The sequence below is a fragment of the Temnothorax nylanderi genome, unplaced genomic scaffold, assembly GCF_030848795.1.
Source record: "Temnothorax nylanderi isolate EJ_2023f unplaced genomic scaffold, tnyl_v1.0 TNYL_tig0025_pilon, whole genome shotgun sequence".
In the NCBI taxonomy this organism is placed as follows: Eukaryota; Metazoa; Arthropoda; class Insecta; order Hymenoptera; family Formicidae; genus Temnothorax; species Temnothorax nylanderi.
In genome coordinates, this window is record NW_027249087.1 from 382,845 (window position 1) to 409,292 (window position 26,448).

The following is a 26,448-nucleotide window of genomic DNA, read 5'->3' on the forward strand; positions in this document are numbered from 1 at the left end:
ATTGGCCTTTAGTATTTGCACTAAAGAGAAAGTGCTCCATGCTTAGGACAAGCTGCGCATTTAACATACAATCTATATATATCAATGTACACATAAAACACTATATACTGTTACATCTCGAATTTTATTGCATGTTTTACGTAATTTTTTCCAATTAAATAAAAATAATAATTATCGATAATCAAAGATCAGAAAAGTTACACTTATATAATTCTATAATATATTATATATATATTATATAAACTACAAATCTCTATATCACCCTCGATCGTTAAAAGCCAATATTTTTGACGACTTCGCGATCAACGATTCCGAAACATTTCCAGATGTAAAACTATTCCGATTAAAAGTTTCCAAAGTAGAATGTTTATATTTGCAATCGCAGTCGTGAGATCAACTCGCGAGAGAGAAATATCGATCTCTTCCCGCTGATAAGCAACATCGCGGACGGGGTTAATCATGTACGTCGTGCCGCGGTTTTCTGGCGGGCACCGACCCGGTACCGTAATCGACATCGAAACTTTCTTATTCTCGACAACGCGCGCATTCCGCCTCGTGTTGCCTCGAGGGTGGGAGGAGGGAGTGAAAGAGACATTTTACGAGGGCGACGAGCGCTAGAAGGGAAAAACCAGTCGCGGACCGTGAGTTTAGTCACGGTAGAACGGCGCGACGCCGGACAATCGCGCGAATTAACTTTCTTCGCCGCCTTCGACTTCCTCGTTTGTCGATGCTCGCGAGCCACGGATTAGAGCTCTATCAGCTTTTACCGCCGTCATCTTCATCGTTCGTACGAGCGCCCGAAGGCCACGCCAACGATATATAGACTGACCTCTCATTTTTTTCATCTCGACGTTCCTTCCTTTTTTTCCTTCTTCTCGTCGAAGTCCTTGCATCTGTCGCGAGAAAGTCCAGCCTCGGCGACCTCCAGGTTTCGATTCCCCGTATAATTTCAGGGGCGCGTCGCTTTGACGTAACTACTTAACAACGTACACGTTTGTCTTGCTGAAAATTAATTATAGCGAGAAGAAACAGGATAGGTGGGAAAGAGAAAGAGGCGTAAAATTTCATTATGCATTTGTGAAGAATTTTTTACGTTAATAATATTTTTTCGTTCAAAATATTTATTATAAAAATACATTGAGGGGGAGTAAAAATGAATGTATATTTATTCCGGTTATGTAGATCACGACGCAACGTTATATTGTCGTCGCATAAGTGGATGACGCTGAATTTCATTATCCGATTAATATATTCCTAGATACTTCGAGAAAATCAAATGCTGTTATACAATCCGGAAAACGTCGCGCGAATATAAACATTCTAAAACATTTATAGACATCACAAAATATTTATCGTATAACACATTACGTATAAAATTTCATCGTAGAGGACGAATAAATAACGAGTAACAGAAAAACATTATATTTGCTGCGTAATTGATGGTACGTGACTGTGCTTGTGGACGAACCTTAAGGCGATAACGTATAGTTAATTGATTTTGACGATTATAGCGACTTGTTCTCCCCTCAGTAACATCTGCGGCACGTGTCTCTCCAAGGTCTCCGTCCTTCCCTCGATCTTCTTCACTACCGTCCTAGGGACATCGTTTTCTGTCGGCTCTACCTTGACTGCATCAGCACCTGAATCGAAGATGCAATGTAGAGTTTTTGCCATATCTTCTCCGATATATATTTCCTTTGTTCAATTAACACAGTGATTAGGATTTTAATATATGTGAATATGTAAACGTGAATGACTCTGCTCGTTTGCCATAATTGCAATAGAGCCTTTGTTTAGTTGAAATAGAAAACGTATCTGCGAAAGTACAATGACAAGATGAAAAATATTAGATGGGGAAAAAAATACAAATATTTTGAAGAAGGAAGATGAATTCATTCTTGCGAGATTTTATTTTAAAATAATAATATTGCTGTGTAATTTACGTAGACATGCATCCAAGTATTTTAATTATGTAAGTTTATGCGGCAGATAAATTAATCAGCTGTATTTTAATTTATCAAATGTTTAGCGTTTATTATGCGAGAAAAATGTTTATCATTTTGTTCAATATTTTCAATATATATATCGTTTAAAATCTTATAAGTTCCTACCAGTGTTTTGCAAAAGTCTTTTATCTTAGGTGTCAAAAAAATCGGCAATTACTTTTTTAAAACAATTCAATAAAACTTCGAAAGATATATTTTTTTATATATATATTAAAATCTTGAGATAACTTAAATACTGAACTATAATTAGAACATTTTCATTATAATGAATTAGTATAACGAGCCCATAAATGTATTGCAACGAAATCAGAATAAAAAAGCTAAATTTTTGAACACTGACATTAAGCGAAAGTTATCGGAAGTGTGTATGGTGTTGCGAATAAACCTCGGAAAGAAAACGTCTCGGAAAGAAAGGTCACGAGGAAAGTCTGGGGAAGGTTGTTTATGTGCCAGCACGTGTCCGTAGAAGCGCGCGGGGGCTATGATAAGCGGGTTGGGGTCGGAGGGAAAACGGAAGGGCCACGAGAGGGTCGGAAGGGGGATGGATAGGCAGGAAGGCAGGCACGAGGAGCCAACAGGACACGTGTACACGGGGAAGGCATCGATCCTGCTGGGCTGTTCTCCAAGGTCGCCGGTCCCTCCACCCTCCCTTCTTAACCTCGTATCAACGACCTCGCGACCCCTCGCGATACGTCCCGAAGTACGTCAGTAGGCCAACTAACCCTGAACTCGGCCGAAGGAGAGAGAAAGAGCCGCCCATGGCGTCGCTTTTTAGACGATGCTATAAACAACGACGGAAGAGTTTAGTCCTAACACGCATTTCTTGGCGTTGCGAAGCAACGCCGTTATGGGGTTCCATTAACCTTTTAGGAATAATTTGCTTAAATTGTAAGGAAGGAATTAAATTAACCCTCAACACACACAGGTACCACACGGAGTTTTCTTCTAGACCTAATTATAAATTAACCTAAAGTAGAAAATTTTACATTTTACAAGGAAACGTAATTTTAATCATATTGCCATAACAATATTTAAAGCATGACATGATTAAAATAATTTTTTCATAAATACTTTAATTTTAATGATCGTATAAATTCCACATTGCTAGAAACTTAATTAAATGTATAGCCTCTGCATGTGAGTTAATAGTTCAGTCCGTTTCATTTATATTTTATAATAACCGCGTATTTTTATTAAAAAGACAAAATACATTTTTCAAAATAATATTTATACATGCGTTGTTGTTTCGGAACACATTAAATCCTGTTTATTAATCTTGTGCCGCAAAAATAATTACCGACTATCTCACTGATTAATTGCACACATTGCGAGTTGTTCATGTATGATAAGCAAGATAAAAAATAATCACGTGCGTTCAAATCAGATCTGTCCGAAGCGCTTTCATCGAATTGCAACTCCAGACGTATTCTTTTCTTGACGTGACCAACGTACGATCGACCAATCAAATCATGGAGAGCAAACCTTTTTAGTTCGTGAACTTTCAGATGCAAAGCGGAATTGGTGCGTCGTAGAGTGCACCATATATATGCGTAGGTAGACGCTGGTTTGTCTGGTAGAAATCACGAGATTACAGAACGGCATTGGATAGGATGAACAGAACGGAAATTGAAGTTATACCGATAAAATGTCGGCAAGTTCGCCGAAAAAACTCGCGATAAAACGTGTGCGATATGTAATCCAGAGGATTATCGACTATAGAAGGGCTTTATATCTAAACCTTCTAGGAAATAGATTGGACTTTTGAGAAAAATCGGGAAAGAAATTCAATATACAGCGGATGTTATTTTAATCGGGATTTCTTCGAATTCTAAATATATAATCGATTGTTCCTTGACGGAAGTGTTTACTCTCTTAGTAAATAACTCGAAAATTTTTAATAGATAAAACTATATTTTTCTCTCAGGCAGATTTTATTCGAATAGAATCTTAGTTGCCGAGATATTTAAAATTAAAAATTTCCTCGATAATTCGAAGAAAAATCGACTGCGAATTGATCGAAGAATCTGCAGCTAAAACATTATTTGTTCCATGATATATCGATTGTTATATTTCTTTCGACTCCCTCTTATACTACCTATCGTTAAAAATAATTTTTATATGAACGAAACGTAAGATATTTCCAAGTTGGGACGCGTGTTTGACATGACCGGTGTGGCGGTGTGGATGAATGAAAACGAGAGGCGAAGGTTGGAGGGCACGTGGCGAAGGAGAAAAGGAGGGAGGAGGGTAATGCGTGAGAGGAAAATCGTTGCTGGGCGGGGAGGGGAGATACGGAGCATTGGGGAAGCGTCTCACGCGGAACGACGCAGGCGGAGAAGGAGAGGATCGACGGAAGAGAAACGGGCGGGAAGTAGACGCGCGGAGGAGGAGGAGAAGAAGAATCGGCGGAAAGAGGCAGAGAAGAAATGAGCGAGGAAGCGCGCACGCGAAGAGGGGTCCGCCGCGCGGACCTCCTCTCCTCCTCGAACGCGTATCGAACGCGCGCGCCGCCGACCACTATACGTAGTCAAGGTCGGTCCTTGCTCCTGCCGCGAAGCGGCGACCTTAGTGGGATGTATTATCCCCCTTCGCGCGCGCGATACGACGACCCTTTCTCTCTGCTCTTCCACGGCTGCCGCCCTTTTGCCGCGCGATGTAAATAAAGACGAACGGATCGTGCGCGCGCGCGTACTCCCCTGAGGCGAGTTCGTTAAACCCTATCGATTTGCGCGACGAATGAAGAATGGGAATCCCGCGAATTAAAAGTGGATCGTACTTCTGCGTCGATGGGGAAGATGCTCTCCTCTGAACGACGACAAAGGGGCGTGATCGTGAAAAAGATTTGAGAGAAAAACCACGGAATCTTTCACGTGTAATTTTGCAATCGTGTACTTTTGCCGATTTTTCGGAAAAAAAATAAGAAGTTTTATATTTTATGCTTTTAGTTTTTGTCGCGCTATCGAATCATGAACTTTCGAAGACCGCTTAAGCACACGTAAAATTATCAAGGATGACTATTATCCTAGACAAATAATCCAAGCGAAAAAAATGTCAGTAAGTTTTAAATTGCAATTTTAAGCTGAAATAACTATCGTCGATTATTACAGCCCTGATCCGATGACAAATTGTCTCCATCATTCCGTAACGACAATATCAGGTGGCAGGTGGATGACGAAGCAAACTAATAAGAGATAAATTCAGTTTTAAGTTCCATGAAACGTCATACGGACTATATATATACTGAGTTCCGATATTCTAAAAATATGCCATTGATACGTACATTGCTTATAGCTCATAACTCACGAACAGAAATTATCACGTATATACAAGATATCACATATTACATGTAAACATTTTTATATTATGCCAAAGAGATTTATCATGCATATTTGTCGAACAGATAAAAATGATATAATTTCCGAAAGCAATTTTTATTAATTAATGTAATTACCAACTTTTCTTTATTTGAAATTGTTTAGTTCGTATTTTAGCTCAAAAAGTTCAAAAATTCTACTTTAAGTACAACTTTGCAGCGTATCAGATATCTTTAAAAAAATGTGAAATATTTACGTGATGAAAACTTTAGTACTTGCTACTAGAATATCTATTTTTTTTTAAAGGAATTCATAAGCACCGTAAGACTTTGTATATTGTATTTTTAATTTTACATGAAAAATGTAAAAGGAGAAACTAAGACATTGAATAATTTGCTAATAACGCAATCTTAAAATTTCTAAACCAAATTTTTGGTAAAATACCTTTCAGAGGAACTGCGTATCGTTGTGCGTATCTATTTTTCTTTAGGGCCGTATCATTTGTGCTTCGAAATGTCGAAGGTTACAGAGCTCGTTTTTTATCATCCGACTCGGTTAGCATCTCGTTCTCTTTCTCTCTCTTTCTCTCTCGCACCATCGTGTCGCACTGTACCTTCGTGAGACGCAAAAACTTACGAGGAGGCGAGAATAATCGATCGGCCGGACTACTCCTTTCCTTCGCATCTATCTCGAGTCTGGCGTTCGTGATTTTTTTGCGCGTTGCACAATACCATATACATCTGCATATTTATATACCGAAAACGATTATTACAGCGTCAAGAATCTATAATTGCCGAGAAACGAGGTCGCTTATGAATTTCAATAGCGCGTCAATTTATACCTGTAAATCCCTTTCAGATTGTACGATGTCATATGTAAATTTTTTGAAAATTTCACAGCATTTATTATTGTATTCTTCTTGAAAAATCATATTAATAGGTTCTGCATCGAGCATGATTAAAAAATACGAGAAGATTATTCTCCGTTATTCCCGTTTGAAAATCTACATTGAAAATTATAATTTATCCTTGATTCTTACACGCGCGATTGAATGATTTATGTAATAACTAGAACAGGTTGTAATTCTACGCAATTTCAGTATTCTCAGTCGAGCCTATATATAACTTTTTTTCTGTCATCAATGTTCATGAAATACACAAGTATTCCACGCGATTAGCATAAGACATAACAAGATTATCATATAATAGCTAATCCTACAACAGTTTCATTGCAATTCTCAATAAGATATAAAATCGAATGATAGAAACTAGAGTTAACACACTGCATTATGCTTGTGACTATCATGAATATTAAATATAATTAATTAATCCCGATATTAAAATGTTGTTAAAATAAAATTTTTTAATCAAAGGAGAGTTGCGGATATTACTATCTACTTGGGTAACTTATTTAATTCGCAAAATCTTGATAAAGAAAAATCGATCCTCAGTTGATCAGTTAATATTAACAAATAATAGCATTCGCCAATTCAGCGGTCACCGTTCCATTGTCGGGACAACAATATCATTATGAAAAAAATAATTTCAGCAACAAAATTCTCTAAGAAAAACTAGCTAAACGATCTCTAATTAATGATTCTAACATTAATATAAAACTCTTTAAAGGAAATAAAAACAATCGCACAACACATACACACACACACACACACAGTATAAACTTTAATATGTAGAATGATCATACCGAGAGCGGGCGCTTTTCTCTTGACTTTGCGGGACCAGACCTCGAAGCAGTCCTCGAGCGCGAGGTTCCAGTACTTGTCGAAGGCGGCCACGTATGCCTCCACGTGTCCCCTTATGCCGTGCGCGTTCCTGGTGTAGACCTTCGGCACAAAGAACGACCGATTATTCCTTTTAGATCGCGACGAGTCCTCGTATTCCAGGTAAAACCGTGTTCGCCGAGAAAAGAGACGGCAATCGGCATTCCCTCTTCACTTTCGATGATTATCCCGAGTCGTCCGAAATGTGAGGTAGAAATCAAGTGAATGTTGTTAACGTGGCAAAAGCGTTTGCTCGACTTTTATGGTGCGATAAATTCTCTATCTGTCTACCGCCGTCCATATCATTTAGATTGGAATAGTGAAATGAATCTATAAAAGAGCTAAGCTGATTTTTTATCGTTGCAATTTCTTGCGAAAATTCGATCAACTTGCGCTAATTGATGATACAACTCAGCCATTTTTTTATCCATATCACAAAGACTACGCATTTATTAAGCTTTTGTACGACTGACTAATTGCGTAGTCTAGAAACAACTAAAAGTGACACTAATTACGAACATAATTACGAATGTAATTAGTGTCACTTTTAATTATTTCTATCATTATACATGATTATCAGTACATTAGTAGAACTGCGTTACTTATTTTGAATCCTAGTCTATTATTTCTATTCCACGATGTTCTATATAAAATTTTGAGTTTTGATCTTTTTCGGCCTAAATTGCAGCTCACAAAACTCAATTTTGACTTTCACTCTGTGTCGTATATTCATTCTGGAGATAGTACGTACATGGAGCGTAATAGTATTCAGCGTAATACTTTAAAACGATAAAATGCATTAAAGACACATTACGTTTGGTTGAGGAAGGTCCGTGTCGGCGAGAAAAAGCGTTATTTGTCACATAGATACGGCCGCAAGAGACAAGATAGCGGCCTAATACCCGGAAGTGCAGGCCGACGAGGCAACAAGGCCCCCTTCAATGCCTTTCGTGCAGCGCAGCCATACGTGCCAGCCGTCTTTGCCGCAATGAGAACTAATTGCGAGTCTCGAACTCGTATACGTGTGTGTCATCGCGAGTCATTGAGTGCCGACGATGTTCGCGAATTAGTCGGAATCGATTCTAGGAGTCCTCAAGATCGCCAACGAGGAGTCCGATCTTCGCCGTCTCAAGGTGACAGAACTCGCGCGTGCCTTAGCCCTTCCGCGTCTTTTCGTTTTTACATGCATGAATGATGATCCGATGGAGTCATTTTGCCCATTTACTCGCTGTCGTCAATTAATTTGAAACGGCTTATTTCTCTATCATCATTTTGACTAAGCGACTATACTTCGGGATGATCATCAATTGCGCATATGATGAAAATATGGTGTCGTTAGAATTAATCGTTGTTTCGGAGTAACGACTATTTTGCGCGCTTGATGTGTCAGGATTTTCTTGACCGTGGATTCAAGGATTTCGTTGCGATCGAGAGATTGTGGCAATGAGATATCGAGGGCGATTCGGTGGCAAGATATGAATTCAATTAGACCGGAAAATTTCGGAAGTATTCGAGGCTGCGATCAGATCGACTCGATTAGATTCTACGTGTGATTTCTTGCCAAAATTCCAATACGGAATCTTGCAAGTTTGTTTTTGCTATTTTTAGCTTTGAGCGAGTTTGTCATTTTAATTTATTTTCCGAAACAAAAGTAATTGTACAATATGTTATGTACGTAAAGAGGTACCAACTGTTAGATGTGCAAATCACTTTTTCTTGACGAGTAATAAATCGACAATAATAAATCTTGGAGACATTAGCTATCCGATTATTCAATCAACATAATCGAACGTCCCTCGCGATTTTTTTCTCAACGCACTTATATTCGTTCGCGTTGAGATGAGTTTGAATGACTTGATGATAAAAAAAACCCGCGTGCTTTCCTCGGCAATTTGAACGGTCGAAGGTCGAGTGATCGATTCGCTAAGATAAAATCTTCTTTCCGGATGCGTTCGAAGGTCACGGGAGATTAGGATCTCGCCGTCGAGGACGGTGATTTGAAACGCAAGGCGATTCTTAAGGAACGCGGCGACGATGAAAGTTAACGCATTTAATTTAAGCTCCGGGGAAGGAGGCTAATCGGAAACTCCATCCTTCTTGCTGAAGATATCCGCTTCCGCTCAGCGGAAGCCCAATTAAATCAATTTGACTTTTATTTTCCATTATTCCGTCTCATTGTCCTATTATTAGCCGTCCTTAGCGCGAGGCGGTGATCATTAAGCGCGCCGCGCCACGCCGCGCCGCGAGAAATCATCGGATGCGATTAGATAAGTATGATGATGACTTATCAGCGTGCACATCGCGCCGCAATTTTACAACTTTCCACGGTGACGCGCGTTCACTTCCGGATTGATTGTACAATCTCGAGGACGTTGCTTCTGTATAAATTACCGAATCGACAGAGATAGATCTCAGATTGCACGCGTCATCTATCTAATTGTAAGAATTGTTCCTGAAAAATATTTATTGCAGAATTATAACTTTCAAAAAGTATCGTCCTTATAAAATTGTAATCGTAAAATGCTAATCTTAGAATCATGTTGTGTCGTATTATTGTTTCGCATGTACGGAGTATTGTATTTACAACTCTGGTAATCGCGGGAGAAACGAGATACAAGTAATTGAAAAATTGCAGAACGTCCACGGAAATTGTGCCTTTCGGAATACGAGATGTGTATAACGATCAGTAATTTTCGAAGGATGTCGTGCTCTAAATTGTATCCTCCCGAGAAGGTTGACCGTGTGTGTTTTGAGGGGTGAATTTTAGGGCAGCAATGCGACTCCTGCCCGGGCGTGATCTCGCCTCGTGTTGAATCGTTTGTCGTACGACGACGATACGTCAGGGGCGTAAACAGAGATGGCTAAAGCGCCCTGTTGGGTCACCATGGTTACGAGTGTTGACCCGAATGCTTTTCTTTCCTCCCCAGTCGCGTTTCTCGGCGAAGGGTTGGTTTTGTCGCCCTTCGAATACCCGTGAAGGGTTTCGTGTACGTGTCACTCGGCTGCGAAAGTGTGTCAGCCCGTGTATGCGTGCACGCGCAGTGTTAGGGGATGGAAAAGAAACGACGGAAGGGAAGAAACTGCGGACGAAGCGCTCTTTTTTAGAATGACTTCTTCTTGCCGTCGGCAAAGACGTAAAGGATTAGGAAGAAGACGTACCTCACTGAAAATATCTATTCTGAAAAAAGTTGCAGTATTTAAAACATACATTTTTTGGAAGTGCGCAAAACGTGCGAAGAATGACGAAACGAGAGAGACCTTAGTATTTAAGTCTTTGAATATAATAAATATAATTTTGAGGGATTTTTACAACAACGAGAGAATTATTTTTTAATGTCTGTACAATCTAAAATCTAGAAATCTCTGCAAATTTAAAATCATCAATATGTCATGAAAACTTGCCGTTTTTATTTAAAGAATTATTAGGATTTTTACGAAGTATTAAATATCAATTATTCGAAAAAAATTAATCGATGACTTACCCTAACGCGGATTTTTTCCTCCATGCACCCGTGAAGCATTCCTAACGGGCCGAGAGTCTTTTGCATTTTCGAGAGTACATTCTTCCGTCCATGTCTTCTTCTGACCACAGGTTCTGTAAACACACACACAATCAATTTAAATTTTAAATATTAACTTCAAGATCATGAGAAGAATACAGTTTAAAACTAATTGAATCGCATATGATTGATAAAAAGTGCTTTAATATTTAATTACATAAAAATTTGAAAGCTTAAAACTCCAGAATTTCGTTAGGCTTCGAATCGATTATCCTAATTATATAAACAAAAACAATGAGGCAAAATGATCAAAAAATCTATGGTAAAATTTAATGAAATTTGATTCATAAATGTGACTTGGTCGTCGGTCGAACCTCGTCGAAAATGATTTATGACTAATGTAAGAAGAGAGTTCCTTTACTCTTGTCGAAATATCGAATTTCAAGATCATTTCATGATATCGAATTTAATTATTTATTATTTGCGTCAAACGGTTTTTTATTTGTAAAATAAATACAGGAAGGAAGTATGTCGCTGCGCGCATTTTATTAACTATTCTATATTGAATACTATAAATATGTATTAATAATAATCAAGAAAAAAGTTTCCTCATTAATAATAATAATTGCATTGGAAAGCTATGAAATAATTAATCTCTATATTATAAACATATCTTTAGTCAATATCTACAGACTATCAGGAATGAAATATTGAAATTATTTTAAATACACTATATAATGAAGTATGTTATCTTTTAATTATATCAGGAATAATAAGTAGTAATAATAATAATAATAAGAAGAAAAATAATAACAATATATAACAATAACAAGACACTATATTATATTATATTATGAGTTACTACATTCGAATAGTATCAGAATATCAGAAGTAGTCCCAAGACGGGCAGATTGCGGCGATGGATTTTTATGAGCTGCCGTAACACCGCGCTAATAAGAATTTATGCGGCTCTCTCGTGTCTCGCGGACTCGCTCGACAAATCATCGTTCATCCTTACGCACGAGGAACGGAGAGCCGATAGCATCGCGCGCGCGCGTCGTTCGTTCCTCCAGTTTTTGCTCCTTTTTTCCCGCCGTGACTACGAGACTTTACGCAGCCGGGAGAGCTTCATTAACCCCCGTCGTCGTTCCCATACCTTATACACAGTGATACCAAACTTTTCTTTCCCGTTGAAGTAAATCAATCGGATCTACGATGAAGCAGTAACGCAGAGGAAGAAACACGTAATTTCGTTTGACGTCTAGTACGTAATTTAGCAGTCGTAAACCGAAAGTAATAGCAATAGCTCGATTAAATAAAAATGAGAAGTCGCTGATTTCAATTTCTTGTTGCATAAAAATTACATACCTATATAAATTGTAGTTTCTTTCATATGTTAAATATTAGATACTTGACTATGGTTCTTGCTTTTGCTAAATATCGAAGCAGATTATTACTCATAACGAAAATGATCACTTTTCACGATTAAATTTTTTAATCAATACGTTCTAAACAAAACTTTGAAGTAAAATCTACTCCATCGAGAAATTCTTTTATTTCCAATAGAACGCCTTCATAATCGCATTTCTGAAGACACGGTGACATTGGCAAAAAAAATTTAATTTCCCTGGAAAGATTGTTTCCTGAGAATCCTGAATCTTATTATTTGCATGTATAAAGACCTTCCTCGGTTTTGCGATAGCTTCGCTAATCTGGGAGAGACTCGGGGACGGTAGACCCGGCCCTGGACTGTCGTCGCGCGCGGAAAGAGGAACGCCGTGGAGTTACGTAAAGCCTCGGAGCTGTGCTGTGCGGCGAGTGCACTTATTTTCTCCGTGTGCGCGCACCCGATGCTCGCGCATAAGCGTGTGCGAGTAGTGCAGCAGGAGCGGTGCGTCAAGAGAGCCGCGCGCATTCGCGCCGCTCGCACGCTCGCTCGCTCGCTCGCGAGATCGACGGTGCCAATTGGCTTTCTCCGATAACTTTCATCCGTCTCTAAAGGGGCCCGTCGCGCGGCCGCGCTCGCTCTGCTTCTTTTCCACCTTTCTTTGTTCCTTTCCGCGTGCACTTTCACTATCGCGCGATCCACTATTGCGCCGAGGCGGTCTGGCGTCGACGATCGAGGACGAGAAGGGATCGACGGCGACGACCCGTGCGTGGCCGTCCTGGTTTCGCGTGCTCGCCCGTAATTAAATCGCGAGCGATTGTGTTATGAGCTATAGTTTTTCGTTAGATAATGATGAGTAGGAAGTTGCCTTTTTTTTTTTTTAATTGGACGTATAAAGGCGAATATTTCCGAGATGAAGTCTGGATATTGCGACGAATGCTAATGTATCGCTACATTCGCTGAATTCGCGTTCTACAAAACGTATCTCAGAGTATCTTCTGGTAACAGAACTTGACCTAATGAGAAAAACGCTTTATTTCATTTGATGGCTAAATCAGGCTTGTCCTAGAAAAAAAAATGGATAGGAGGAACGAGGAGGAACGAGGAGGAAGGATACAGAGAAAGTCGAGAAAAAGAGGCGATGGAATAAGCGCACTCCGCGTCCACCTCCGACCTTCCGGCCGTTTTTCCTTCTTTCTCGCGAGCTCCTTCGCTTCTCGTCCCGATCTTCCTTCGTGCGCGCGTGTGCAGGAGATAGCGCAGCCCGAGTGTGCAGCCCGGAGAACGTTCACGTTTGCGTGAACCGCGTTGCAGGGAACCGTTAGGATCGCAACCGCGCGCGCGGCCGCGAGGGGAGGAACGCGAAACGGTGACTTTATCGTCCCTTCTCTGGGCAGGGTGAGCCATGGAGGTGTCCGTCGTTCCGTACCTCGCCTTGCACGTTCGTTAACCCCTTAAGGCGGCATGATACTCGAGCTAGCTCATATACAGGGTGTTCGGTAATCGGCACGTTCGCCACATTGTTGATGTATTGTACCCTGATTGTCGAGGATGTGTGGAAATGGTTATCTTCGAGAAGAAATATATCGGAATATAGACGCGTCTGAAGCCAATAGAAATAATTTTGGGAAATTAAGCTTCAGAGGTGCGAATGGACAGTAGAAACTTTGGTGTTTGCTTTTCGTTTCAAATAGATTTAGGATTAGCAACGTGCTAATTGCGGTGTTTAACTCATTTCTAAATTTGCTAAATTATTCGCTTAATTCTTGAAAAATTAGATTTGATTTACCACCAGCAATGGACTTTCTCGTGTCATGCAACTAACTTTTGGAATTGGAAGATAAACCTTGATGCAATTGAATCAATATTATTGCGATTTCATCATCGTAAAACATGGATTGGAAGCATATGATTCTTGTAAGTACATTGTTTTAAAGTGGGGAAGGACAGCAGTAAAGTACACATTACATATTTAGATTACTTCACTTAAAAGTTTGATATATTGAAATCCGGGGAGCGCATAATGTTTGTCGCAGATTATATATATAAACATTGACTTTTTCGCATTCGTGATATCGATTTTGAAAGAAGTGGACCTTCAAACGTGCTATTTTCTAAAGACGAAGGTTCCTCGCTTTCAAAATCATTATTGTAATTTACGCAAAGTCGCTTGCGCAAAAAGCTTATTTTCATAATAAACAAAGTGACGTTCTTGAAATGTAACCGTTGCAAAATATCGGTGATTAATATTTGACTTTAACAATTTGCGACATGCATAAGCAAGATTCTTCCCGTTTGCATACGGCTTAACGTTGTTGTACTTCGAAAAGACATGTTTGTCATCGGTATACAAATTACATAAACATATTTAATACATGTTTTAGTAATTCTTTTCGTAATTTGCAATATGCAATTCACCTTCAAGTTGGAAAATTGGCAAGTTGGAAAATTGGCAAGTTGTCAATAACTTTTTGAAATTTTTCATCGAGTTAGGTACAAAGAGAGATTAAGAATTTATTTAAACGCGAAATACCAACTCTTGAGTGATAATTATAAGTTTATAGTATTATGAAAAGAGGCTGCTTGAAATTAAATGAAAAGTAAGATCAGGAATATAGATTGATATAAAAGCTTTCCGTTTTCTATCGCTCATAAGCAAGAATTGGTATTTCGAGACGTACGTTTGTGTTACGAAAGAAGTTACTTTATATTAATTCGAAGCATCGAAATGAAACATAAGCACAAGTTTTCACCTTATAATAAGTTTTCCGTTGAAATTCTATTGTGAAGCACTAAAAATACTTCGATCAACAAGATGTTAACATCCTACGCCAGTTCATTGAATTCCTTATCAAGATAAATAAATGATATATTTTAGAAAAGAAGCGGAAATTGAATTTTAGGAAAATGGATAACTTCTATAATATGTTCGTTCTATTTCAAAAAGTGTTTGATAGAATTTCAGTTACAAAGATATATTCAATGTTAAAACTTGGAAAATTTTACATGAAAAATGAGTTACTTCTTTCGGCATCAAAAATAGATATCAATTCAATACTCAAGCTTTCCCGTTTATTTATTGAGCATGCTACGAGAAATTCTCTTTCTCTCTCTCCTCCTTTCTCTCTCTCTCTCGCTCTTTCTCTTTCTCTTTGGCGATCAAAGGCGAGCTCGAGATTTTCCGGCCTCCCGATCGTTCGGCCGCGTGTTGCGCGACGCGTGCAAAAAGGGCCCGCTAACATCTGTACGGCGGCGTGTCTCGCGTGTTGTTCACCTGCGAAAATGTTCACGCGGGTGCGTGCGAAGGAGCAGTTCGGTATCAAGCCCGAACTCGAGGAGATGAGTTCGTGGGTCGCAGGTGGGTACGACGGCCCTCGTAGAATGTTTGCGGGCGCGGGACGGGCGTGGGGCCCTCTCTCCTTCGTGCCCCGTTGAGAACGGCGAACGAAATATCGCGGGACGAGGTGAGGGACCAGGACGGGCTGGAGTTCGCGAGGTGTACGGGCGAGAGAGGAGTAGAGCGCGGCTTGTACCCGCGGATGATCCCCAGGTTGAGTCGCGCTGGGTTCAATGTCCTGTCGGGCAGCGCACCCGAGAGCCGAGGCAGGCAGGCGAGCAGCCACCAGACCTCTCCACCACACGTACACACGTACACGTGTACACGGCCGCGCACACGTTTCCGCGAGATCGCACACGGCCGCGCGCTCCGCCGTTGCGTATGCCGCGCGCAAATATACGGGGTGTCCCGTAGCCACTGCTACGTGTTTCAACGAGGAAAATACTAAGTCAATATAGAACGAATACAAGCTATATCTCTGACAACGATGTGCTCTATTGAAGTTATAAATTGTATGAAAAAACAAAGGGTTTCGCAGAGCAAAGTGGACGAAAAAACCTCGTCATTTAATTCATTTTCTTCCCGGGAGATTCGAATTCGAGACTTAATTATCTAACTGCTTTGTCCTCGAAATCGCGAAGATGTGAAGAAACGGGGGGTCGAATTAAATAATCGCTGAGGAAGAATCCAAATTCTTCCATTTCTATTCGAGAGAAAGTGCCTGACTTCTAGGGCACATTGTATACTCGAGCACGAAGTGCGCTGGTCGGCTCGCCGCAGTTTGCTTTACGCGAACTAGCTGTAGGTACTGTTACTTCTGCGACGAAGCCCTTTGGTTCCCTTTCCCTCCTCTGCTTCCCGTCCAAACGATGTTCCTCGCGGATCTTCACGGCCAAGGAAGTCACCGACGGTCACGCGATTATTCGGAACTCGTTTTTCGGAAGACGATTACGACAGTTTGGCGAAATTGTCTTTTTACCTTCAAGGTGGCAGATCTCGAGATAAAAAAAGAGAAAACCGGAGGAAACAATGTTTCTCGAATATTCGATATTTCTCGAATCCTTTCATACTTTGGCAAAATAAAGCAATTTAGCATTTACTTATAAAGATGAAAAAAACGAAAGTATAATAGAATTCACGTGTGCGATATTAGAATTCATAAAAAATTCGTGACCTTTATTTCTTTTTTGTGATGCAGTTTTAAAGAATCTTATACGATCTTTTGAAAAATAATATTTGCTTAAATCTTTGAATTTTTAATTAGTACTTTAACTAGTACTACTTAAATATGTACAACCAATCTCTCATTTTCTCTTGAAATTTTTTATAATCTCAAGTTTGTAATCTTTCTTCTCTCTCTTTATTATGTGTCTCGCTACATATTGTCTTAAAACCGTGTAAAAAATGACATTTGGCATTCCTCTTTCAATTGCAAAATAAAAAATTCAAGCGATTTATTAAAATTTGCATGTGCGAAAAATTTTGCCGTAAATCTCAGAGGAGGCAGTGAATTTTATCTCTATGCTTTAAACACTTGAAGTAATTGAACGGATCAAGTATGATAAAGTACTCGACGAGGAGAGGCCACGTTTGGAAGGCGAAGGCGAGTTAGTCGGGATTCCAGCGGCGAATCTTTCCCGGCCTTTCTCGACCGAAGAAAGGAGAAATCACTCTTACCCCAGGAAGGTCGGATGGAACGCGCGAACGCGAGAGCGGGGAAAAAGTCGTTTACTCGGCGCGGCCACGATCTATCGGTTTTAGATCCCCAATGTCGATCGAATTGCGGGCGTGGTCTGGGAACCGTGCGTCCTAATCTTCGTTATGACGAACGGTGAGCTCCGCTCGCGAGAGCCCCCGCGATATGTGCTCTGCCGAGGTCACACTCTGCCCTAATTGACGAGTAATCTTGTTTTACGCCCGGTTCCATTAAGCCGGCTTTGCGCGGTCCGGTAAACCGTAATTATCGCATAAGCCCGATTCTAATTGTAAGATGCTGGAAGCGGAACCGTCAGGAGTGCAACCTTGCATTCGCGAATAATCTCGATCGAACATCTATCGATTTTAACGGCTTCCCTGACTTGCTCAACTATACAATTTTTGAAGTTGTATTTTTAGCAGAATGCACCAATAAGATAACGAAAGATATATGACGTAAATACGAAGTATATTTCAAGACTGGATTTTATTTTAACTATCGTCATATATTGCAAGAAATTAGATAGTTAAAAGAAATAACATCTTACGATTAATTTTTCGCAAAAATAATCGACATACTATCGGATATATTAAAGCTTCAAGTTCCTTGAATAGTCAGAATCCGACGTTTTAGAATTCACGTTTAGAAAACGATAATAGTGAAAGGTCCAATGATAAACAAATAAGATTCAGTTAATTATAATTCGAATCCTCGCACGTTCTTACGTCCGGGACTGGCAATGAGACCAAAGCCTAAACCGATATCGCGATACTCCAGATCTTAAAGGAGTGAGAGCGCCGCTGCCGATTCGGCGTACTCGATAGTCATCTGTTACGTTACGTTGGGATAGGTCGGCACGGCTGCGGGTACGTGGTGCACACGAACATGGTGCCGAGAAATTGGATCGTCCATTCTACCGGGTGGCGCGCGGAGCAGGGACTTAGGCAGCCCGGGCTCCGATCGTATCGCGCGTACGCGGAAACCGGAAGGATTGAAGCGGACTCCCCGAAGGTTGATGAGCCGAGACCGAGCGTTCACGCCGCAGGAGCTCGTAGGAACCCGGAGGAAATGAAGAAAAAAAAAGAGAGTAGGAAGAGCGGGAGAGGACGCGTGGAGCGTAGGAAAAACGCGTGCGCTCGCGCGCGGCGTCGCACCGCGACGCGCGTAAATGTTGCGCAATGCCGCGCGAGAGAGAATCGCGGAGAAAACATCGACGAGAATTCCGTTACTCGAGGCGAACGGCGGCTGCCGTCGTTGCTTTGCGTCGTGTTTGTGCTACGAGCGAGAGTATGCACCGCGTGCATATATGCGTGCACGAGTGTATGTGTGTGTATGTATATACGTTCTTTGCGGCCGGGTCTGCCGTTAGAGAGCGAAATTCGCTTCCGGAGCTGAAATACCTAGAAGAGGAGCCTCCTTTTCTCCTCATCGCCGTCGTTGTCATCTTCTTGTCGTTCTGACGTTTCGCCCGTGTCGCGAACATATGTGTGTCACGTTGCGATAGGTCGGGAGGTTGAGCGCAAATGAAATATATACGGGGAATAGTTTACTCGAGGTCCTCTTCCAGAATTCCGCGGATATGGACGCGAATACGCTCGAGAGGATTTGGATGCCAATTTCCGCGAAGCTTGGTTCCGCGGATTGAAAATATTTTGTAGAGTCTCTATTCTATTCCTAAAGTCTGCTATTCTCTTCTTACTTCTCTCTCCTCTCCTCTCTTTCTCTCTTCATCGGTATATTTGATCGCGGAAAATCAGAAAAGAAGAGATTCGCGATCCCACGCGATACGTTCTTCGAGCATCTGTGAATTCTGAACTTCACGAACTCATCATTGACCGTCAGTGTCGTACAATCATCCGAATGCTTCGCGCATGGATGTCAAAAATCGATTGCCAAGATCGCATCGAAATTAGTGCTCGTAATGAGTCGCGGGGCATCTCTAGGTACACGCGCGCTGCTCGCGTCGCGTCGGGTGGTCGCGTTCGCCGGCGCGTATCCACAATTGGGAAAAATCGCGGTTCCGTCGGAACGTGTTCGAGGGCCGAAGCCAGCCCGGAGAGGTTTGCGTTGCAGCGAGGTCGATGTCCGGGCGCAACAAGTGCGCTCGAGACTCTCTCGCTCTCGCTCCTGTCTTTCTCTTTCTGGACGCGTTCGCGATCGGCTTCGATAACGCCGCGCGACTTTCGACGGCGCGGCGCGGCGCGGCGCGGCAGCGGCCGGCGGCCGGCTCTTTCGCCGATCGCGAAGCGTCGACCTCCGAAATACGCCCGAGACACGCGCCTCGCCTCGCGTCGCGGCGCTCTCTCGCTCGCTCGCTCGCTCGTGCACGGATTTAGAGACGGCCGTAACGAGAGCGCCGGAAGCCGAACGACCTTTTTGAGGTTGCGCCGCGGCGCGCCAAGTTTTCGCTTCGGAGGGAGAGAGAGCAAGCGGGAGAGAAGGAGCAGCGAGCCAGTCAGATGCGGCGCGTAGTGACGCTCAAGTGTGATCGAGTATCGATCTTTTTTGAATCGGTAGATACGACATGTGTCATAATTGTCTTGTTTTTTTTTTTACAAACTTTTAGCCGTTCTTTGTGTTAATCGAAGAAATGACCGATTGTGATTGTATTACAGGGAGATAATAATAATAATTGTAGGCTTCTTGCTGAGACAACCATATGTAAATAAAATTATATCTTGCAAAATTTTTTTAAATTACACAATTTCTGAACCTCATCTTCGAAGATTTCCAAGAGAGGTATTTCGTAATATTGAATTGTAATATTGAATAAATCAGTTTGTATGAAATATAGGAACTTTGCAGTCATCAATGTTGATATGAATCTTTTGACGAATTGCTCTGTTTGAATGAAAAATCAAACAGACATTGTAATACACATAAAAATAAACAAATGTTTCACAATAAAGCAATACTGTTTATTCGACGTCCGATAATCGAAGAGCTATTTCTGAACTATCTCAAAATCCACGTTCTTGAGAAACGTGAGCTATGGTAAACTCTTGTAACAACTTGATTTTTCGAAAGAATTGAAGACGATAAGTAACGGGAGATGTTTGGAGACAATAAGAGTCTCCGATGTCGAAGGTATAATAGAGATGTCAATATTCGGGCAATATCAAGTGTATTATCACGAGCGTCCCTTGGACGCGCCGCGGCGCGGAGCCTCGGGTTGAGCGCAAGAGGTCGACGTCCGGGCGCGCAACAAGTGCCGCACTACGTACACGTACACAGACCGCTACCTCCTACCTCCTACCCTCTCCCCACGGGCGCGCACGTACATGAGGCTCGCCTTCTGCCTCGCTCACTCGCACAATCGCACGACCACCGCGGCGCGGCGGTACCCCTCTCCGCCCCTTTGAGGGAGGCATCCCTCTGTCACTGTCCCTCTGTCGCGCGCTTCCTTTGCTTCTCTTTGCTTTTCTGTGCCACCTCGGCCGAGAGGAAGGAAGAGAAACGGGAGTGACGGAGCGAGAGACACGAACGGGCGGAGCGGACGGAGGGGGGCGAGGGCGCGCGCTTTTAGAGGAAGGGAGACGGAGGGGGACGCGTGACCGTGCTCCACCGCGCGCACCACGCACCGTCGTCGGTAAATATAAAACTGCACTGGGTCAGGGATCCGTGATTTATCGGCTGCCTCGTGTAATTGGCCGCCGGCCAATAGATATATACCCCCCTTGGCTGCGTTGCGTGAGAGGGGCCGCGCGGGGAACGGGAAAACGCGATACTCGCGTCTAACGTTAGCCTCCTCCTTCTCGCCACCCCTCTCTCGTTTCCGAACACCCGGCTACTTATTCCCGCGCGATGATCTTGATCACCGATTAGCCTTCTTCATCTCTGGAATCGGGTCTGACTTGTTCAGAATTCTTTACGACGAGGGAAATGCCTTATTTTGCGTGTATTGAATAGCGTGTGTACGTGCCGTGTACGTAGCAGCATTTTACCCTGCATGTGTTCACAGCCAATTAACAATAAATTGCATTCTCCTGCTTTTTCTTTCTTTCATTTTTCCGATCTTCTAAGTGCCGCGATAGTGTCTCGAGATTTTGTGACTGTACACGGTTGATTATCGATAATCTAACGTTTGGCTTCCTTCTTTCTCAAAGTATTAAAAATCACGATAGAAGTCCAGTCGTTAACGAGGTACTAGGACGAGCAAGAATATTACGAATTGATTACCAGACGGAAAAATCTGCTTTCACATTTCCTCAAAAATATTCTGCAATTTCCTGCTTTCAGATTTTTTCAAAAATGTCTCAAAATTTTTCGAAAGATTAAAATAATTAACAGACATCGCGTTTCTCTCGATAAATAAAACCGAGCCGGTTATTATCGAGCCAGTTGATTGCTCAGAATTCGCAAGGTCGCGAACGAGACTTTATGAAAGGTTGTCGCAACTCTTTCGCACAATGCTCGTATGTCGCGCTGAAGCGAGGGAAGATCCCTTTCTCTCTCTTCTTCGGGGATGAAAGAGAGAGAGGGAGAGAGAGCGTACTCGCGACATTGTAAATATCACATATGTACGTACTCGCGCGAGCAAAGATAACCGTGGAATAGGAAACAATGGGTAGCGACGGTCGGGGTCTCACCACGCGGTACGGCGGGAACGGTTGACGCACACTTTCGCGGAGGTCAAATTCCACGCGCGGCTAATGCCGGTCGCGAGCTGCGACGACCTTCGTGGCATTTGTCAGGCAGTAAATAAAGTGCGCCCCGGTATCTGGAATATAAGATTCGGCGCGCGAGATGACACGCGCGACAGATCGCCCTCGCGAAATCGAACTCGCGACTCTCGCGAGTCTCTCGCCGATCATCTACTATTGTCCGACGAATTTTTACGCGAGCGTATTCCGCGCTTCGTAATTCGTTCATGTTTTTAATGAACGTTGAAGATTCTTTTTTCGTTTGAAATTAATTCTCTCTTTGGTGGAAATGACGAAGGATAATTAAAATATTTCGCTAATAAATTCGAAATAAATTCGCTCGAGTATAATAGTAACCAATTTTTGCATTTGTTTCCGTTGCGTCGGAGAATAATTAATACGAATTGATTAATTAAGAATATATAGAGGCAGGGGAGGGACTTCTACGTGCGCCATTGTCTCTCGCTAAGCGCCGGTAATTCCGCGTTGAAATTCGATACTACGATGTCACTCCCACATGAATGAAGTCCCTCCGCGCGGGCTGCGAAACTGCACGCGATCGCCATCTCTCGCGGGACGTGAGAAAGCTGCGCGTAAACATTGAGAATCGTGCTCTGTCCCTCTTTCTCTCTCCTTACCTTGATGCGATAGAAATCTCCGCCTCGAGGATTCCGGCACGGCCGATTTATCACTCTGAAATACACGAACCGCGAATCTTAGGTCTGCTGCACTCTCACCGAGATCTGGAATGCCGATTACGCTAGTCTACCGTTACAATGAAATTTCACGAGATTTTAATTCCCTTACTCGATTCAGGAATCCCGTATAATGAATCACGTTAATTTGTGCCTCAAATTTACACATGCACTCTTACGTTAACTCCAATCCCAATCTTCGATTTCAATTTTTTAAAATTCTGGACTCCCGAAAATCCCAGAATACACCTTAATTTTTCTGGATAGATTAAGTTTGGTTCAATGACAGTGTTCATAAATTCTAAGTCTGTCACGGTTTTTAAAATTCGCAAATATAAGCTTCTTTTTTAAGTTTCATTGTTAGATCGTAGCTTTGATAAATCGAACTACTGGGTCAAGTCAGATGATGTTAGGTTAGGTTGTACACACTCCGGTATCTCGTACAAAAATTCCTATGTCTACGTATTAAATTTCACGATTTCCAACTTGTACGATTTCGCGCATTCGATCGACCCTTTCTTGCAATCTCGCTCTCAGATTCGTATCAGAAATCGGTGCGCGATACGCACTTTCGTCGGCGCGTTGACGTTCTTCAGAACGGACTCGAATTTCGAGACATTGTCATAGATCGGCGCGGAGGATGCCAATCGCACTTTGGGCGAGTATAACGCTTTCAACGGATCGAATTTCTCGCTTCCCGCGTCCAAACTCTCGTCCGACGTCTCGCTGTCTTCGTCCGCCATTGACAAGTCTATTCCTTTCACATGGACATCTTGCACTAATTCATATTATCATTTACTGGCGATAACACGATGCTACCAACGCCACGTGCGAAGTACAGTCGCACTTTCAGCACGTGATATCGAGGAGCAGCAGAGTGCGCAAGGCAATCGAAAAGAGCGGGAAAAGTTCAAAACGTAGCCAACTTCGGGCAATCTACAATTCGCGACCGACTTCAGGATTGCATTTTACTTACATATACGCTTTTGATAAATGTATGTATTTTAATATCTATTTTACGTGTGATTTTGATTCTCTTTCTGCGGTATATAAAATTATTAAAGCAATTAGTAACTTACTTTGCCTAGTGAATAATTAACAGTAAAGATTTTTTAATTCGATCTAACTGGCTATCTTTATAATCGTCACGAAGTTTCGACCATGGGTTTTGATCCTTCTCAATTCTGTAACTTCGCGCGAATTTCGAGAAATTTCTGCGCGAGGCGCACACTCGTGGCAATCGCGCGCGTTTTTTCGGTCGGAAACGTTGATCACGGTTTGGTAATTAATCGCGACGGTATTAGTTGTTAGACGGGAGAGGAGGATGTTAACCTCTACCCGTGGAAACTTTCTTTCGCGGTTGCGAGTTACGTAAAGGTAAGCGCCGACGCCGGGTAGAGGCTGCATAGAAACGCAGGCAGGCGGCGATCGGCAGCGGCGGGAGAGCGCGAGGTTACGCGCACAGGAAGTGAAACAGCGCTACGCGAAGCCAGAAAGAAAGTTTTCGCTCGGTGTTTTCACTTTCATGGAAATTGCCCGCGCCCCTCTTTTCTCTCCGTCGTGGCATTACGCGAATTAGTCACGAATCATCAGCATTGCTCGTCGCGCGCGGACAGGCAGCCCCGCGAGCCGCCATTGATCAACTTCCTCTTCAGAACGGAACTTTTTTTTTTTAAACAGAGATTCCTTGTTCCTGGTAAACCTTTCTGTTTTTTACTCCCACTCATATATTTCTTCAAATGCGTGAAATTTATACGAAAGGTTATAGGTTTGCAGATGCGCCCACTGTCGGATTTTCGACTTTGCGTCTCGTCTTAATTTGCATTTAAATATTCTCCTAAATAAAGAATGAAACGCACAGAACGCATGGCCAATCCTTTCGAGATTTTGACGGTGATGTGTATGCAAAATAAATTGTTCCGTTTTAAATAATATATTTTTTATAATTTTGGAGTAGTAAACAAAAGTTGTTTATTATAATTGTTCAGAATAAATTCGCGAATGTGTGCGAATAGATATATGATGGACATGGATCATAAGTGCAATTGACATTATAGATGTAGACCTAAGCTTTCGATCAAATTTGTAACGCTACCCGTTCCAATTGATGATTCTATACCTGTACAGCGTGGGTGCGCGCGCACATGAGAGAGAGCTTCATATTTTTCTTATACATATTTTTTCGCGTATAATATTACGTCGTGTATAACGCGGGTATACAGTATACACGGGCGGCAGGAGAAAGCAACATTGTAATCAAGCTGCGTTTTAGCCGAGTTCAAATTAGAATTCAAACGAAAGTGCGAACGCGGTGCGATGCACCGGAAGTTGTTACGAGATAAAGAGATCCCGTTTCGCGCTTAATTAACCGTCTCGTCGCTTATCTTAATTTATTAACGGAGAAATTAAAAGAGCGTTTATACGTGCCATATCAACATTGCATGCGCGTCATGTAGGTATATTTCGGATATACTTCGGTGTACAGTAAATGAAGGAAGACTATATTCACGCGTTTGCGTCACGCGCGGGAGAAACCACTTTGAGTTTAGAGTTAATCACGTGTAATTTTTATGGTGCGCACAATCTAATCATGAATTCTGCTTCCAGGTGAACAATAGCGCGTAGAAAAGGAAGAACCCGAGCCACCTGGGTGCGGCATAGGCGGAAGGCGAAAGAGGCGGGGAAGTCTCGGAGGTGGTTTTAGATGTTAGAAGGCGCGGGGGTGGCTAAAGTGGCCCCGCCGCCGGGTACGGGTCCCGATGCCGGTCCCCGTATCGCAAACACCCACATTAACCTCCACCCTCGTGCCCAAGGAGGAATCAAACATGCCTTTCATAGACGACGAACTATTCTGGTACTCTGACAATGACGGAAAGATGGATCTATCCCAGTGCCTTCAGGTGAGTGACTAACGGATTTAGAATTTGCATTCTAGAATTCGGGATTCAAAGAGATTCCTACGATATTCGTGAAACTTGATAGATCGCGCGATGATGCCTAGAATATATATACATATAATTTGAATGTCGTTGTAGTGAAGAACAAAACTTTGGACGAAGCTTAAAGAGGTTTCTGTGATATTTGTCAAATTTGATAGAATCGCGCGATGTGATACCTAGAATATAGATATATAATTTGAATTTCGTTGCAATAAAGAACAGAATTTTGGATGAGTGAAGCTTGAAGAGATTAGTGTGAAACTTGATTTAGAGTTTGTTAATTTACAAAATATAGAACTTAAATTGCATAAGATATCCGAGATGCAAAATGTATGAATTATTAGAATATATATATATAGGTATATATATATACACGCGGTAGTAAAATAATGTCTATAATCACACAGATATATATTATCAAGATAAGAAAATTCATCGAATTGATCTCAATCTTTGATTTTCTGTGTTTGAGCAGAGCAACACAGGCCAATCAGTTGAGTTTCCGATGGAGTTAAGTGCTTTGGTAGGGACGCCGACGGCATCGAACGTGCCGACGGAGGAAGGCGCGGGTATGTCCGGTGTCACAGGGGAGGAACTTTTCGATCCCCTGGACTTCCTACGGGAACTCGAGGCAGAGGCCAGCCAACCCACCTCCACCACCACGCCTTCCTACAAGAGACAGAGGCACAACATCGCCGCTGCGAATCCTCTATTAGCAGGTGAATTGTACTGTTATGATCTATCCAAACAAACTTGCATAGCTTCATAAAAACCATATGCATAAAGAAAATTTTCCACTATTATGGACGCGCGTAAAATGCAATTGGATAATTTTCGTATGCAGCTATGCAAAGTTTGGATTGACCCTTACTGCATTACTGTATGTTTTTCATATCGACAATATCTTTTTTTTGCAATGTACATTAATTGCGTCTTAATATTATGTGTCTAGAAAAATTAGCAGCGCCTTCGACACAAGCGTCTCCAACTTCCATCCCTTATGCCTCAAGGGCGGAAATTAAGACGGAGAACATACAACCCGAGACGAATAAAGGTAAGTGATAAATACGTTGATTTGCGTCTATTTTGCTTTAACGTGCATCGATGTGGCAGGAAAATACAGCACATATCGACGATGCGAATTTTCTGTTTTA

General features: G+C 42.0%; 2 protein-coding genes across 5 annotated transcripts in view; one reads left to right on the plus strand and one right to left on the minus strand.

Annotated features, from left to right (window-relative positions):
• Positions 1 to 26,448, plus strand: part of Eip74ef (Ecdysone-induced protein E74) — a 181,958-nt gene that overhangs the window by 32,310 nt on the left and 123,200 nt on the right. For all 3 annotated transcript variants that reach the window (XM_071701349.1, XM_071701348.1, XM_071701350.1), the window contains exons 2-4: positions 24,963 to 25,255; positions 25,770 to 26,013; positions 26,247 to 26,348. In XM_071701349.1, coding sequence (XP_071557450.1) covers positions 25,115 to 25,255; positions 25,770 to 26,013; positions 26,247 to 26,348 — 487 coding nt within the window. In that variant the 5' untranslated portion in view covers positions 24,963 to 25,114. The remainder of the gene's footprint in view (positions 1 to 24,962; positions 25,256 to 25,769; positions 26,014 to 26,246; positions 26,349 to 26,448) is intronic.
• Positions 1,063 to 23,152, minus strand: Lsm11 (U6 snRNA-associated Sm-like protein LSm11). 2 transcript variants are annotated; one of them, XR_011717642.1, is made up of 6 exons: positions 22,925 to 23,152; positions 22,299 to 22,353; positions 10,580 to 10,692; positions 7,022 to 7,160; positions 5,765 to 6,060; positions 1,516 to 1,640 (listed from the first exon to the last, which is right to left on the minus strand). XR_011717642.1 is itself a non-coding variant. In XM_071701346.1 (5 exons), the coding sequence occupies exons 1-5, from the start codon at positions 23,096 to 23,098 to the stop codon at positions 1,489 to 1,491; spliced, it is 633 nt and encodes a 210-aa protein (XP_071557447.1). In that variant the 5' UTR covers positions 23,099 to 23,146; the 3' UTR covers positions 1,063 to 1,488. The 2 variants fall into 2 exon arrangements, 1 of the variants encoding a protein (XP_071557447.1); XM_071701346.1 differs by lacking the exon at positions 5,765 to 6,060 and having other exon boundaries at positions 1,063 to 1,640; positions 22,925 to 23,146.

Coding starts and splice junctions, on each gene's coding strand:
- Lsm11 (XM_071701346.1), bottom strand. CDS start 23,098: ATGGCGGACGAAGACAGCGAGACGTCGGACGAGAGTTTGGACGCGGGA. Junction 22,354..22,924: donor ACGTCAACGCGCCGACGAAA/GTGCGTATCGCG, acceptor CGTGTATTTCAG/AGTGATAAATCGGCCGTGCC. Junction 1,641..7,021: donor GAGAAAAGCGCCCGCTCTCG/GTATGATCATTC, acceptor TCTTCGATTCAG/GTGCTGATGCAGTCAAGGTA.